Source organism: Rhamphochromis sp. 'chilingali' (genome assembly GCF_963969265.1).
Source record: "Rhamphochromis sp. 'chilingali' genome assembly, chromosome: 22".
Lineage (NCBI taxonomy): Eukaryota > Metazoa > Chordata > Actinopteri > Cichliformes > Cichlidae > Rhamphochromis > Rhamphochromis sp. 'chilingali'.
In genome coordinates this window covers 20770029-20786270 of record NC_137950.1, presented here as the reverse complement: position 1 = coordinate 20786270, position 16242 = coordinate 20770029, and the positions used below count along the sequence as shown (strand labels likewise).

Sequence of the window (16242 nt, the reverse complement as noted above, 5' to 3'; positions counted from 1 at the left end):
CATGCATGGCTGCATATTTGAGCAATATAGTAACCATTGTGTTCTCATTTTCAGTGGGGTGTATTTCCAGGGAACCACCATTGGTATGGCACCCATCATGAGTATGTGCACAGCGGAGCAGTCAGGAGGAATCGTCATGGTAGGCTAATAAGTGTGTTTTTAAGAAGGGTATGAGGAGGGTATACATGGGAAACGCCACTGAATCGCATTTAATACATTTTAAGGGATCACAAGCTGAATGAAAATGCAAGTCATAAATAATGAATAATTACAGAACTTTAATGTGTTGCATTAGCACAAGTCATCCGATTATTTCAGTCTTAAAGGCCTGGCTGGCTGGTTAGGTTTGGTCGCCAGATGGTTCTTCACTCTTGTCCTGCAGATGGTAAAGTAGGGAGTGGATCATTAGGATAGAACTGTGTACTGTATGCACACATACTTAAGGCTGTAGAAATGGGGATTAACCCCCAGCCACTGATGACCGTGTTTGACCGGGTTGTGTCTCTTCATTTACCAGCTACCTCTGAACTCATTAGTTAGGCTTTCCCTGTGGGTCTCATTGCTCTCTCTCCAGGCAGTTAAATCTTAGACATGTCAGACATGAGGAATCTCAATTCACCAGCCCTAAATGTCATATTCATTTCATTGGTGTGGTGAGACGAAGCACAGACGGTTGCGTGACGTGCCCTCCTGAGCTCCTCAGCCTCATCTGTTGGTAAATGAGTCTGAATGGGGTTTTTCCAGGAAACAGAATCCAACTTATTTGCATGAATCTGGGCTGCACATTTGGATTGCACTCAAAATAGCTGACTGTTTCTTTCAAAAGCCCCCAGCAGAGCAGTTCAGCAGCCTAAGCTTGATTTGCACAGTGCTACAAAATAACGTGCTGCGACGAGAGACTCCAAAAGTGAGGTGGTCTGACATGTACAGCTTTGCATCCATGATAGCCATCTACTGTATATTATTTATATGCCCTCTTTGTGGGTTAATGCTTTGAACACCTTGCAGAAAATCCCCAGCAAACATCAGGTTTCACTCTGTGTGCCACTGTAGATTCATCTTTACTGTGCATCTGCTAACACTGTCTATTTTTAATTTCTGTCCTGCCAAAATTGAGTGTCTGATTTTCACCGAGGCCGTTTGTTTTTTCTTTGTCTTCCAACCTATTTGCCGAGAGGATGTCTTTATTTGTGAAGATGAAGCAGCACATCTGCCTCTGTCAGAGTTTGACGAGCGAGCTGAAGGTGACAGCCCGCAGTCTGCTTTCATAGCTCATTTCTGTGCCTCAGTGTCGAGCAGACGAAATGCTCTGATAAGCACAGATTCAACAGAATTGTTTGTTTAATCTTGGCAATATGCAATTACACTCACTTGTTTTGAGTAATGTTTCTCCAGTGGCTCCTGTGGGGAACAACAATTTGGCTTGCGTTAATTTTTTTGTTATTTGGTATTTTCCTCGGAGAATGCAATCAGAAACGTCTGTTCTTAATTAGCTTCTGCTATTGTTGCTGCGACAGATCTGTATACTGAGCAAATTTAATAATGGATATTGCTTCATGGATTCATGCCTAGCCTGGAAATACAGAGATAGCTCTGAATCACGAGGTAAAGAGGTCTGAGGGGAGATGAGGTAAGACGGCACATTTTGTGATTGATCTCTTTTGCAGGACCATTCAGACAACCCCCTGGGTGCTGCAGTCACTCTGGCCCACGAGCTTGGACACAACTTTGGGATGAACCATGACACGCCAGAACGGGGGTGCGGCTGTAGAGTGACTGTGGATCGTGGAGGCTGCATCATGACTCCCTCCACTGGGTGAGTCACAGTTTCAGCTCCACCCCATCTTAAAAAACACAGGCACACATCTAAAATACATCATTATAATATAAAACTATCACTAATTTAAATTAATGTACTCATTAAGTACAGTAAGTGTCATCAAAAAACCCTGATTGTGATCTTATGTAAACATAATTCCACATGCTCTTCCCTTGTAATTTATTGTTTGCTGAGCAGTAAGCAAATTATGCCAATTAACTGTTGGGCCATTGGGTTTATGGCAGATTCAACAGCTGTGCTAATGCCCCAAGGCAATATGACTCACTCCGAATGGGAAGCCAGTAGTTCAGTGGCAGTGCATGGCCGTGACAGCACAAGACACTGACTGACTTATTCCCTGACATAATGCAGATGATGTCTTGCAGACTAAAGATGTGTACTGTACATGTGGAAACAAGAAAGTTGCTCATTAAGAGTATCTGAGTGACAAAATGGCTTAAAATTCAACAGCTCAATTACATCTAATTGCTCACCATAGTCTTGACATCTTATAGTAGACCCAGCAGATGCAGAGGACGTTCTGAGAAGAAACATTGGGGTGTCTGTTTCAGCCAAGGCCTTGTGGTCTGTGGGAGCCTCCGACTGGTGTTTATGCTGGAAACATCCCTCTCTATTTGGTTTGGCCCAAGCCCATGAAAAACACCATAACAGTATTCCTTATTATAGACTTAGAAAACAACCAAGTCTTAAGAAGTGTAGATTTACATTATACTCTGATTGAGGGTATTCCTGGTCAAGGTCTTTGCCAAATATGGCAACAGAGTGAATATATTAAAAAGGGAAAGAAATGTTTGTTGAAGTAGAAATAAAATGGTTTTGTGTTTCCTTTGCTCGCCTCCTCTTGTCGTCTGGCTCTCCCCTTTTCACAGACAGTTACAGTGAGGCTATTCTTTGATATACATGCAACTTTAATGCTGGAAAATCTCTTAGCAGCCCCAAGTAAATAATTGAAGACCCCTGAAAACGGTAGTTTTAATGTAGGCAAAACCCACCACCTTCTCCTTACTGTTTGAATCTGAAGTTGCATGTAGCAATGATGAACCTCTCTGAATGTGAAAAAAGGTTGTTTGTGCCACACTTTAAATAAAGGCAAATTAAATAATACATGAATATTTAGCATGTTTTTCTCCACGGAGACTGTTTGCTTTTTTTTTTTTTTTATTATTATAGCAGACAAAAGAAATAAATTATTTAGTCCTTGGTTTTAAAAATAATCCCCTCTACTCCTCCTCTTTGCTCAATATTTCTGCCCTGCTTTTTAATCCAGGATTAAGGAACCAATACATTTAAATAAGGATGTTTAGGAACTCTACATTCTCTCATTCTGCCTCTTTATTTATTCCAGGTCAGTACCATAAAGTTTCCCCCATGGGTCCAGTTCAAGGCCCCTGCAGTTGCTTAAAAGCACTATATTTCTACAAACATTTTGCTAAAATTACCCGAATTCTGTTTTTCTTTTTAGAGAGAAAATCAGATATTTTTACGAAACCGTGTTATCTTACACACCTCTACTCAAGGCCTGCTCTGGAAAGAACTGGCACAAATGCCTGTCTGATTATCAGCCCCTCCATTCTGTAATTGAAAGTACTGGCAAGGCTCGCCTACACTCAGTCAATCACGAGTACCGTTTTTTTTTTCATAAGTCTCTTTTGTTTTAGTTAAATGGCACAGAGTAATTGTAGGTTCACAGGAACATTGTTGCTTATATACGGGTGCCCTTCAGACTAGGGGTGGGTTTTTATAATCGATTCATCGATTAAAATCGATTCTGGCTTGGATAACGTAAAATCGATTCATTAAAATCCTGAATCGATTTTTTAATATAAATTTATTTTGTCCGAAATGCCAGAATCTCTGGTGACATCTCACAAAATTTCAAGAACCACCAAACAGTAAATGAGAGCAGGTACAGGGATTCTGCACATAGACTTAAACACACAGCGCGACCCGCGGATCAGAATCAGTTAGATGTCGCCTTTCTCACAGTCGGGGCTGAAAGCCGACAGCTCGCTGATCCGGGTCCGCGCTTTGTGTTCACGCCCTTTATGCGCTGATTCTAAAGCTGTTAGTTTGATCTCTCTCCAAACAATATTGACCGAACCAGCAGCAAAAGAAGATCCAAACGCTTCACATAAACATCGTCATGAATTCTTTTACTGTTTTGCTTCCATTGCGATGCGCAGCTCTCTCTCTCTCCCTCTCTCCCTCCCCCCCCCCCCCCCCCCCTCTCTCTCGAACAGTTTCGCTTTCTTCATTATTCACTTGCTTGTTACGCACAAGTCTACTGTTGTTTACAGCGCTGTCGGCCGCTGTTTTTTTCCCTTTTACATTCTTCCGAAAAGAAAACCTCATTTCTGCTGTTCAATACTGAACAAATTTAAACTTTTTAATATTATTCAAAATGCAAAATGCTTAGCCGTGTGTCTAATAAAACCGCTGTAACGTCAGAGGTAATGTTCATTAATTAATGGTTTTCTTTCGTTTTTGATGTACTGCAGAATATTTTTATAAAATCCCAGGCCAGGAAAATCACCTTCATGTTTTTCTGTGTTTTATCTTCAGCTACTTTGACACAAAGGCATCTGCTGTGATGCTCACACCTTGGATAAAGTCTTGCGAGTGTCAGCTTCCTTTTTATAGATACAAAAATATGTAAATGTTCTGATCTGAATTATACTTCTGACTGTCAAAATTTCCCAGATTTAAATCGAATCGAATCGAATTAAATCGAATCGTGGATCGAATCGATTTGGGACCTTGTGAATCGGAATTGAATCGATTCTAGAAATCAGTGACGATACCCAGCCCTACTTCAGACTCTCCTGGCCTTGCTGTGGCTCCAGGAATAAGGCAAAGGAGATAATGAGATCCAGTTTGTCATTGTTACTGTGGGGTAGAGAGTGTTTGTGGGGTAGATGATGGGGGCGGGCAATAAAACTGCAAGCTGACCCAGTGCCAACTACACATCTGCACAGAGGACCGCTTGTTTCCTGTTCACACTGGTCACGGCCATTTGTTGCGTCCTCCTCTCTATCCATCTCTGCATCCACCCATTAGCTCTAAATGAGAACACGCTGGTATTTCTCATCCTTTGAGATTATATCTCCTTGACAAACGCACAAACACAAACACAGCAAATGAGCTCATCACTCTTTTGCGGACATATGAGCACGTGCGTGTGTGTGCACAAACATGAGAAATCCATGTTTTTGAAAGACTAATGCAGAAACTACAGTTGTGCATTAGTCTTCCAGTCCTCTTCCATTTTATTCCGTTGTGTCCGAGCTCCAGGTTTGATGATCTGGTTTACTGTTTATTGACCGGTTTTTGTGCTTTCATTCAGAAAGTGCAGCTTTCTGGATGGAAGCTGTTTATCGCAAGGGCCATAAAGTAAGATGTTGAGCTCATAAAACATACAGCAGGGTGTGCAGGACATGAGAATGAAAAAGGAGAGTATAGACTACATTCTGACTGAACAGCAGCTTGGCTCAAATCAAAATGGGATAGAGCGTCTTGGTTTTCAAAAATAAAAAAGATGAATGATTCTCATAATTTTAGAAAAACTGACATGTCATTCTAGCTAAAACATATTGGCTCTTAGGTATATGCAGATAGCACTGATTTTCTGGGCATGCATGTCCTTGATATGTTCTGAAAGAGAGTGTGTTGCAAAATGACTGTAATACGAAGCTGATATATATGTTTTGTCATTAAATAATTAGAAATCACAGAAAGTGAGTCAAAGGCATGCCATGGAAATGTGACTCATGCCCCACTGATGAACAGGAACTCACTAGTGTGCCTTGTTTAATTGGCTCCGTGGGGAAAACAGTGCTCTTCAGTATCTACAACAAGGCCCTGCTGACATGGCATCAAGGAGTAACAGCAGATCATATGACCTAATGGCATCGCTTAGAGCTCGGGCTCTACTTGCATTAAGGAATCTGTAAAAATCCATATGAAATATCTGGTGAAGCAGCAGTCGTTTTGTTCGTCAGTTGTCATGTTCAGCTTCAAATTTTCTTTGTTCACAATTGTGCCAGAACATTAGGTCTTCCTTAAATGTATGTCAGTAATAGACTAATTTGGTATTTTTAAAAATATTCCCCCTGGATATTGCAGAAGATCTGATTCATAACCTCATCGCTGTTTCGTGGCTGAAAAGATGCAGTATAAATTGAATTTTTGTGATCTGAACTGCAAGGACGGAAAGGCTGTGAGGAAAAAGCCCCGCTGAGCTAAATTTGGGTCTAACAGCTCTCTGAATTTTAATGTGATACGTTGCAACTAATCACTGGTATAATAGGGTTTGGCTTTAAGGTCATAGTTTACAGCAAACGCTCATATTAAGATGACGCTCGTGTGTTGGTTATTTTATGTTTTAATAAGAAATATGTAGGGAGGCAGGACATTTTGTCAGATATATCTTCCTTTAAAGATTACTTACTTCATTCACCTCTTCAAACAAAACAAACAAACACAAACAAATGTCACAGTTTATCTACCTTGTTGTTGGAGCAGCAAAGCTTCCAGCTCTGTATTGTGCGCTGTGCAGAAATTATTCCTTATCATAGACCGATCCCCACTCTCTCCATTTGCATCGATGTTGCTACACTGTAGTCAGTGATTGTTTTGTACTCTCTTTCAACCATCAAATGCTGGACCTCTGAAGCTTAGGAGCCAACTGTCAAACACTGACTATAAGTCGGAGATGAACCAGAGAGCACAAAAAATATTCAATCTATACTGGAATTAGAGCATGAGTGGGTGGGAAACATTGAGTTCGATAAGACGGAACAAAGATTTGTCGTAAAGGCAAGGCAATTCGACTTAAACCAAGACAAGAATGGGATCAGCTGGGAACAAGATTGAGTCAAACTGGGTCTTTTGGCCGAGACGATGAGTGGTTGTCTTCAGCATTTCCAGTTCACCGTATGCACCAGATGTGCCAGCCATTACTGGCCTTGGCAATGGCCTGCTAGCCCTGAGGACTGCAGCTGCTAAATGCCATCCACTGTAAATCATTGGTGCCTCTGCCTTTTCACAGTCATTATTCCTCCTCCTACCTCCAGATTGTTAGGCTATACCAATTATTTGTGTATTGCCTCTCATAAAGAACAGCTGGATCCCTGAGCAGCTCGTGTATCTCAAGAGTTACAAAAAGAAAAAAAGACGGACGTGAGAGTTTTGTCATGCATTGCACAGGCTGGTAATTGAAGAGCAGGGCTGAGTTCATGGAAACTGAATGAATGCAACGAAGAAGGGGGTTCAACTTTTCAACGGGCAATTTTGGCTCAGGCTTTGGGGGCAAGGAGGAAATCAACAACAGCAGTTGCTAAGGAAGTGCCCTGCTTGTTGAACAGCAGTCTTGACAGCTGTTGATCAGAGAGGAGGAGGAGGGGGAAAGAGGGCACAATTATGGTTATTACTACAGCTGTCTTTAATGCTCTTTCCTTTCACCATTTCATTTCATTACAAAGCCACTCTGATCTTTTGCTTTAATCCAGAATGTCTGGAGATCTGCTTCGAGGTAACCCACTTTTACCTAATGCAACCTGCGAACGGGGTGGGGGGGTCAGCAGCGAGGGGTGATGTAAGCCGCCTCCGCACATGTTGGAAATCAAAGACAAGCCAAGAATGAGGCCGTGCCAAACATTCACAAAGTGTCATGACATATTTAGAGCTGTATTAGATGTGAAAACCCAATCAGAGGGAAACACAATTTGAAAGAGTTGCCAGCATTAAGTTACACAGACGTTTCTCCTTCTCAGAAGTCAAAGATTCCAAAGAGTAAGTGTTTTATAGCTTGTGTGCAATACAGCCAGTAGGTCTCAACAGCTCTACTACATTCATACTGACCTCAGTGAAGTGAAGAATTGTGGGTTGTTTGCAGTTGTGACATTTCCTGTCAACAATCCACCAGAAAAACCTTTAAAAATTACATAAAAAATATCATCAAATTAATGCCAGTAAAGTTTTACTAATCTTGATTTCATGTTTGACTGTGTCTATAATATTCAGTTGTTGAGCACGTTGCTGCTGTGGCCAGGTTCAAGATAGATGTTTTTTATATGGTAGAAAAGGTCTCTCTTTCCCATGCAAAGGAAAGAAAATCAGGCTTTTAAAGCCACAGGCACGAACAGGCACGTGGGTGGCAGAGGTGGTAAAGGGTCAGCATTAGTGTTGATGGCATAAATAATAAAATGGCACGATAATAATACATTTTATTTAAATGACACCCTTTTTCAAAAGGGCTTTTACAGACTAGCAAGAAAGCAGAATAAAGCCGATCATTAAGGTCCAACAAAACTAGATAAATCTACGGTGAAGTTGGCGGGGATAGGTACAAAATGCAAGATACAAGATGACAATTTAAATAATAAATATCAATAAAAGAATAAAAGCAATAGAGCAGAAACAATAAACAATGAAGAAAGACAACGATAAGAGAATAATGGAAAACTGAGACTGTGAGAGATGGCTTCACATAAAAGAGGAAGTGATTTTTAAAGAGGTCACTTATTCAGTGAGACTTATCTGCTTATCTCAGGCGGGTCTCTCCAGAGTCGAGGGGGCCCTGATGAGAATGTACATTTTAAAAAAATTCAAGGGTCCTTCATCACACCGGTTGAACGAGACATTTGGGTATCAAATCATCCACGAATTGTCTCATGCATGTACTTATCTATGAAGCACAGCACTGATATAAGTTTGAAGATTACGTATATATTCATCCATTCCAGCTTTGTGCTGAGTTTTATTGTGTCAGTGGAGTATTAAAAATCTCATATGGTGCTTTTGTATCAGGAGTCACAAAGAATGAGATACAATCTGGACTTATTCATGCACATTTTACACAGACGCTGTCATCTAAGGCACTATATTATCACAGAAAAGCTCAATAAAGCCACATGAGGTCTTTAACAAAGCTTTTGGCAGACACAGCCTTGGGCCGAGTGCTTTCCCCACGGAGCAGACCACCCTCTCTCTCTGTTCCAAAAACAATATTAAAAACACACAATCCCCTATTCCTCCTAAATTTATGGGTGTTGTACGTCTTGCAGAGGACGCACTTTTTGGGTTGAGTGTTCATAATCCTTTTCTCATAAAATATGTCTAATCAGATCTCCCACTCTCCATGGAGAGAGAAGTCACAGGGGCCCTGTGCTGTTCATATGCTGATGGAACTTTGGAGAGCTCGCTGAGCTCTAGTGGTTAATTGATTTTGTGATTAGCAGCAATTAGCCCTGATTACATTAGACTAAAGAGGGCTCTCGTGGGGGGATCTCAGTTGTCTTCTTGCTCTCTCTCTCTATTTGTGTGACTCACGTAACATTTCCTTCACTCGCAGGTATCCTTTTCCTACGGTGTTCAGCAGCTGCAGCAGGAAGGACCTCACGGCTAGTTTCGAAAAAGGCGTTGGAATGTGTCTCTTCAATATGCCAGAGGTCAAAGTGCTGTATGGTGGGCAGAAATGTGGCAACGGCTATGTGGAGGAGGGAGAGGAGTGTGACTGTGGAGAACTGGAGGTGAGGGTGCTGTAGGTCATAATAAAAAAAATAAAAAATGTTTTTATTTTCAGGTCTCTTGCAGCTTTTGCCAAAAACTCTTAGCTGCTACTCATAAATCATTGTTAATTATGTTTTCCATTCTACATCAAATTAAATAAGGAGACATGCTAGAGGGGCGTGCTGCCCTGACACTAGTAGTTCGCCTCAGCTTCAAATCTAATGGCACAAAGCTTTTGTATTGCAAACACATTCTTCTGATAATTAGGTTAAAGATATGAGTATGGATTAATTCAATCAGTGGAAAGAAGACATGTTTGCGAGGGTTGATGTCTAATTGTGATACAGTACACTGAGAAGAAGCACTGCTGACAGTTTCACACTGTCAACTAGTGAATTATTTAAATGAATCTGCATTGGCATGCACATATTTAATGGAAGTGCATGTTGCCAACTGTTACAACTGCAGGATGATAAAACAGATAATCGTGATTCGGCTGACAATTAGCAAAGGCGAGCTGCTTATCGAATTATGAAATATGAAGGCGACATCTATTGTGATTTAGAGGGATATTTTGAATTACATAATAGCCTAAATGAGAGAACGCCTTGTTGTCTTTTGTAATTTGTTTATGCTTTTGCGCCCCATGAGTTCTTTTGTGAGCTGCTCAAGTTTCAGTCAGGGTCACACTGAAAGTGGCCTTGTCCTTAAAAACAAAGCGCTAACATAAGCTCCGCTGACCTGAGCCAGCAACAATAATAAAGCTCTCCACAAAACTGAGCAGAGTCATGCCAACTCAGGCCAGATCAGAGTTCTCAGCCAGCACCCCTCTCCGCCATTAAAAAGCCTCATTAAAAACTCTGGGTCCTGCTCCTCACAATCACTGGCTACTTCTTTTCAGCGTGACTTCTCTGCCTCTTTTTGGCCCCAGGGACCATGGGAAAGGCCCTTAATGGTTTTCAGACTGAAAGAAGTTTTGGAAGGCCCATCATATCAGCTGTGTCCCCTGCCAGCTCCATCCATCCACTTCCTCCCAACTCTTGCAGCATATTCAGACTATAATGGCAAAAGGAAAAGAGCTGACCCTCGGGGGTCCAGACAACCTGCATGAGATCATATATGCACAACCACACACACACACACACACACACACACACACACACACACACACACACACACACACACACACACACACAGTGCATATCGTATATTCTGAGTCTTGATTGAATTCTTGCTTCCATGTGTATTGGAAAGCAGTGTTACTGATTGGTGCGGTGCATGGGTCACGATAGAGGCTAACAGGAAACAGATGGTGCTCAACAGTGAGATGGGAAATGTTATTGTAGATCTGCCCTCTCTCTCTCTCCCTCCAAAATGCCTCTGGATGCTATCTAAGTGACCTAAACCAACCAGAGCAATGAAATAAGTGATGGCATGCTGAGTGACAAAAATGTAAACAGAGCATGTCAGTCATCGTATCGCACCTGCTCTATTTCAGATAAATGGAATGGAATCTATAGCTGCCCCTAAAAGTGCGTGATTAAAATATTTTTTTAAATTAATGCACTGATTGGGAACAGTCCCCTCTTTTTTTTTCATCAGCCTCCACATCTGCACCTGGAACGTTCTTGGGAAACTGGACAAAGTTGGAGATGCCTGTAAATTTATAACCATAGTTTAAAAAAAAGGGCATATTTGTATGCTGAGCTTAAACCTCCTTTTGGCAAAGGCTTTTTCAAAAGCTCACAAAATCGTTTTAAATGTGTATTAAAGTGAGGTTATATTTCCACAACGCTTTGATCTATCGCAACCATGCCACAGATGTTTTCTAGTCCATCCATCCATCCATCAATTTTCTGCTTTATGTCTGGGGTGGACACCCTTATTTCTCTGTCCCTGGCCAGCACCTGCAGCTTTTCTAGGGGAGCACTAATAGGTTTAATATCTCTGATATATCCTGGGTCTGCCCTACACCTCATGTTCAGGATGTTTTACAGTCTTCACCGAAATGCCTCAGCCTCACAAAAGTTGTCAAATGGAGTTTAATTTTTCTAAACCATAATCGTTATTGCTAAAAGTATTAACTCACCCATCCAAATCATTGAATTGAGGTGTTCCAATCTTTTCCATGGCCACAGGTGTATAAAATCAAGTACCTAGGCAGGTACTCTCTCAGGCGCTCAGTGAATTCCAGCATGGCACCATGATAGGATGCCACCTGTGCAACAAGTCCAGGTGTGAAATGTGCTCACTACTAAATATCCACAGTCAACTAATAGTGGAATTATAACAAAGTGGAAGTGACAGGGAATGACAGCAACTCAGGCATAAAACGGTAAGCCAAGTAAAGTCACAAAGCGGGGTCAGTGGATGCTGAGGCTAATAGTGCGCAACTTTCTACAGAGTTAATAGCTACAGACCTCCAAACTTCCCGTGGCCTTCAGATTAACTCAAGAACAGTGTAGTGTGGGAACAGTTTGGGGACAGCCCCTTCCTGTTCCAACATGACCGTGCACCAGTGCACAAAGCAAACGTCCATAGCGACATGGATGAGGAAGTTTGGTGTGGAAGAACTTGACTGGCCTGCACAGAGTCCTGACTTCAATCCAAAAGAACAGCTTTGGGATGAAATAGAGGAGAGGCTTTTAGAGGAATGGTCAAAAATTCACACGAACACACTCCTAAACATTGTGGAAAGACAAGCCTTCCCAGAAGAGTTAAGGCTGCTATAGATTCCTTGCAGAAGTGCTTGGCTTATCAATACTAAATATGTACCTGATTGTTTGTTTGTTTTTTACTCAAGCTAAAAAGTGAGCAGTTTGGAATGTTGATTGCTGAAGTTTCACTTAAATATTCCAAATAGTTGTATATAAGATAACCTTTGCCTATTTAAATTATCGAGCCAGTTTAGTAAGCAAAGTAATTACTGTAGATTGCTTACATTTGTATTCAGAAGAATTGCATCTGAAAATACGAAGAATACCTGAGTGAGCCTTATATCATAGCAGCAGAGTGTGGGTTAAGTTTTTGATTGCTATTGTCACACCTGCCTGAACTGAAGTGGAGTTATTAGCTGTGGAAGTGTTGTGCAAATCAGTCTTTTACAATTTGCTTGTAAAGTAGCATCGTCTGTGTTTATATAATCTAAAGTTTCATTCATTTAAACTTACGTCTTTCTTTGTTATCTTCTCAGACATTGTCTTAGTTGGATTCTTGAGCGTTATGCTAACTTAAAAAAGTATTTTGGCACTTGCTTGCTTATTTAGGGTTTCTGCAGGGTGTGTCCTTTTCTTTTCTCAGGGAATGGGGCGATTGTGGCTCAAGAGTTGGGAGTTCGCCTTGTAATTGGAAGGTTGCCGGTTCGAGCCCCGGCTTGGACAGTCTCGGTCGTTGTGTCCTTGGGCAAGACACTTCACCCGTTGCCTACTGGTGGTGGTCAGAGGGCCCGGTGGTGCCAGTGTCCGGCAGCCTCGCCTCTGTCAGTGTGCCCCAGGGTGGCTGTGGTTACAATGTAGCTTGCCATCACCAGTGTGTGAATGGGTGGCTGACTGGTTGTGTAAAGCGCTTTGGGGTCCTTAGGGACTAGTAAAAGCGCTATACAATACCATTCTCTCCTGTTCATTTTACTATTGAGTTCAACATGGTTTCTGGGGTCTGAAAAAATCCTGTCAGATGTTTTTCGAAACCTAGAAACTGCTGTTTCCTTTCTTCACTCAGGTTTTTTTTAGTTGCTACGTTACACAGTCCTGCTAGGGCTGCATCCCCTCTGATAACAAAATTTGAGTTTTTGCTCTGGGGTGAAATATGATCTCTTTGTGCTGAGTTAATTCTTCTTCACTTTTGTTCCCTCTTATTTACTTTTCCTTTCTCTGCTTGTCTTCTTTTACTATTCTTTTCCATCGGAAGGAATGTATGAATCCCTGCTGCAATGCCACCACCTGCACTCTGAAAGGAGATGCTGTTTGTGCACATGGACAGTGCTGCCAGGACTGTCAGGTAATATGTGTTATAGTATTTCAGTACAAAGTATTTTTACAGACATCTTACAAAAAAGTTATTTTCTCTGATTAACTTGATTTGACATCCTTTAATCCGATGTAGTAGAAATGTGTTTTTTGGCGTAATTCACATTTCTCTGGGCTTCACTGTGGGTCTTTGTCTTTGTTGTCGTGTAGCTGAAGCCATCAGGCACACTGTGCCGTGAATCCAGCAACTCTTGTGATCTGCCTGAGTTTTGCACCGGTACCAGTCCTCACTGTCCCTCCAACGTCTACCTTCATGATGGCCATGGCTGCCACAACGTGGACGGCTACTGTTATAATGGCATTTGTCAGACTCATGAACAGCAGTGCATAACACTGTGGGGCCACGGTACGTGAAAAATCCCCCTTGCTGCGTCACACTCAACAGTTCAACAATTGTTGCGATTTTTTTTCTTTTTATGTGTTTAATGCATCTTGCAGGAGCCAAGCCAGCTCCAGGCATCTGCTTTGAAAGGGTCAACTCAGCAGGAGACCCTTATGGCAACTGTGGCAAGGACACAAAAGGCTCCTTTGCCAAATGTGAAGTGCGGTAAGTCCTGATGTCGCCATAGAAACTAGTGAATGTATTCAATAGCATGTGATTTATGGAATGCAGTTAGGAACATAAAGCATATTGTACCTATTTCATAAAAAATGCATATACCTCATTGAAATAGGAGCACTTTTTCAATGCTAGGCACCACTCTGTGTGACTGAATGAGGCTGACACAGTTTTCTCAGTAGTTAAGAAAAATAAAGCAAAAATGCCAGATTGGTGTCTCAGTTTTATGAAGCTTTTTTCCCCCCAAGTAGCTGATCCATTAGATGATAGAAAATAATCATTAGTTGGAGTCCTAATTGAGGGTTGCAGAGTCATTTGATGTAATGCAACAAGTTCTGTCTCTAAAATCTCAGTTGTGATCTGGAAACGGCGTAAACGAGCTGCCTGTTCTTCAGTTTCTTTAATTGGACAGAAGGAGAAAGATGAAAATGAAAATAAAGCTCCTCGTATCCACAAAACAGTGACATGTAATTTAATTATTGTATTGTTATTCCCCTTGGTGTTTGTTTACAGAGATGCAAAATGTGGCAAAATCCAGTGTCAAGGAGGAGCTAATCGCCCAGTAATTGGCACCAACGCTGTTTCAATTGAAACCAACATACCCCTTCAGGAAGGGGGAAGAATACTGTGCCGAGGTACGCATGTCTACTTGGGTGATGACATGCCTGATCCTGGCTTGGTCCTGACAGGAACCAAGTGTGGAGATGAAATGGTGAGAGCTAAGGCTTGTGCTTTCAGTCTCATTACATTTATCAGTTATGATTAAGTAGATGTTGCTATTTCTATGAGCAGTTCATGAAAGATGCCTATTGTGCTTTTCATATCTTCTATCATATATACTGTTACAACAATGGATCCTCATGTTTAATAATGAGGTCAGCATATGTGCAGATAATCCCTATGGGCCAACATTTCAGACTTCTGAAGGCTCTAAAAGATTAGTTTCAGACAGGTTGTCTACTCTCATCTCAAGGGCACAGCACTCCCACCTACCTGCAGTTCAGACCTTCTGTTTGTGAGGACCAGTCAATCAGAAGAATGTAGCCTATATAAAGGGGGAATGGAGCTTAAATGGCTTGCTTTATCCAGTGAAAGAACTGGTAGATCTTTTAATGAACAGTTATAAATGAAAGAGAGGGTGATTTTCTTTTATATTAAACATCATCATTGTAATCAAGAAATGAAATAACATCAAATCAAACCACTGAATGTGAAAAACGGTTGGTCCACTGTCCTAAAAATGTATGCGTTAAGGTACATACCAAAAAAGGAAAAGGAGAAGTGCTTATTAACTTCCAGTCAGGGTGGAGAACTCCATCCAACATAAACATGCTGTGAAAAAAGCACAAAAGACATACATGGAAAAAGGTTACCAAAATAAAACAGGAAGTGGCTTGTAGGAAGCACACTGAATCTGCGTCCCAATTCTTTGGATGTATAATTCGGAAGAGTGCCTAGATAGGTTGCAGTCCCTGATTTGGGTTGTAACTACAGACAGAGACAAAAACAGAGAAAACGTGGTTCAAAATCATAACAACAAAAACAAATATGAAAGTAATAGCACCAATGCTAATCTGTAAGTCGATATAAACACAAAACTTATTGCTGAGAAATAAGAGTGGAGAAGGGGTGGAGTGAAAGGCCATGACTAAGATGTTTTGAGGAGTTCTTTAAGCCGTGTCCTTTTGTCATTTCAGACTTGCACTGGCTCAGACTCTTAACTGACTTAACATTATTCAGTCTATTTGGCATCTCCTAGTGTTCATCAATCTAGCCATTGGTCATTTCGCTGATACAGTTAGTCCATTTAGTCTAATTTAGCTCTCTATGAGCCTCAACTCTTAAGGAGGATCTACCCTCCGCCCTCATCTGCAAAGACATTACATTCTGTGCCCGCTGCTGCCAAGCTCATCTTCACATTCTGCTGTGCTATACTCTCTTTGTTTCTGGTGCCTTTAAGGAGACATATAATACATTTCTGATACATTCCCGTCAGTGGTGACATCGTTTTATTTCATGCTATACTGATTTACCGCTGAAGTGCCTGTCAGAAGCAAATTAAAAGAAAGGGCATAGCGCTTCTATCTGTTTTTACCTTAAAAATGAAAGGGTTTGGAAATTTACTGACATTGTTTTTGAGCTCACACTGTTGATTTTTCGTGTCGTTTTCTGCTTCAGATGTGTTTGAATCGTCAGTGCCAGAACGTCAGTGTTTTCGGTGTGCACGATTGTTCGGCCAAGTGCAGCGGTCGAGGGGTGAGTACAGTACGTTTCATCCTGTTTCGCTGTTTGAAAAAAAACGATGTGAT

At 41.4% G+C, this 16242-nt stretch overlaps 1 protein-coding gene across 1 annotated transcript in view; it reads left to right on the top strand.

The window, feature by feature from the left end:
• adam12a (ADAM metallopeptidase domain 12a) overlaps positions 1-16242 on the top strand; it is a 79859-nt gene that overhangs the window by 56110 nt on the left and 7507 nt on the right. Inside the window, exons 10-17 of the mRNA XM_080873970.1 lie at positions 55-139; positions 1668-1816; positions 9192-9369; positions 13256-13345; positions 13525-13720; positions 13813-13921; positions 14447-14645; positions 16112-16189. Of these exons, the coding sequence (XP_080730096.1) occupies positions 55-139; positions 1668-1816; positions 9192-9369; positions 13256-13345; positions 13525-13720; positions 13813-13921; positions 14447-14645; positions 16112-16189 (1084 nt within the window). The remainder of the gene's footprint in view (positions 1-54; positions 140-1667; positions 1817-9191; positions 9370-13255; positions 13346-13524; positions 13721-13812; positions 13922-14446; positions 14646-16111; positions 16190-16242) is intronic.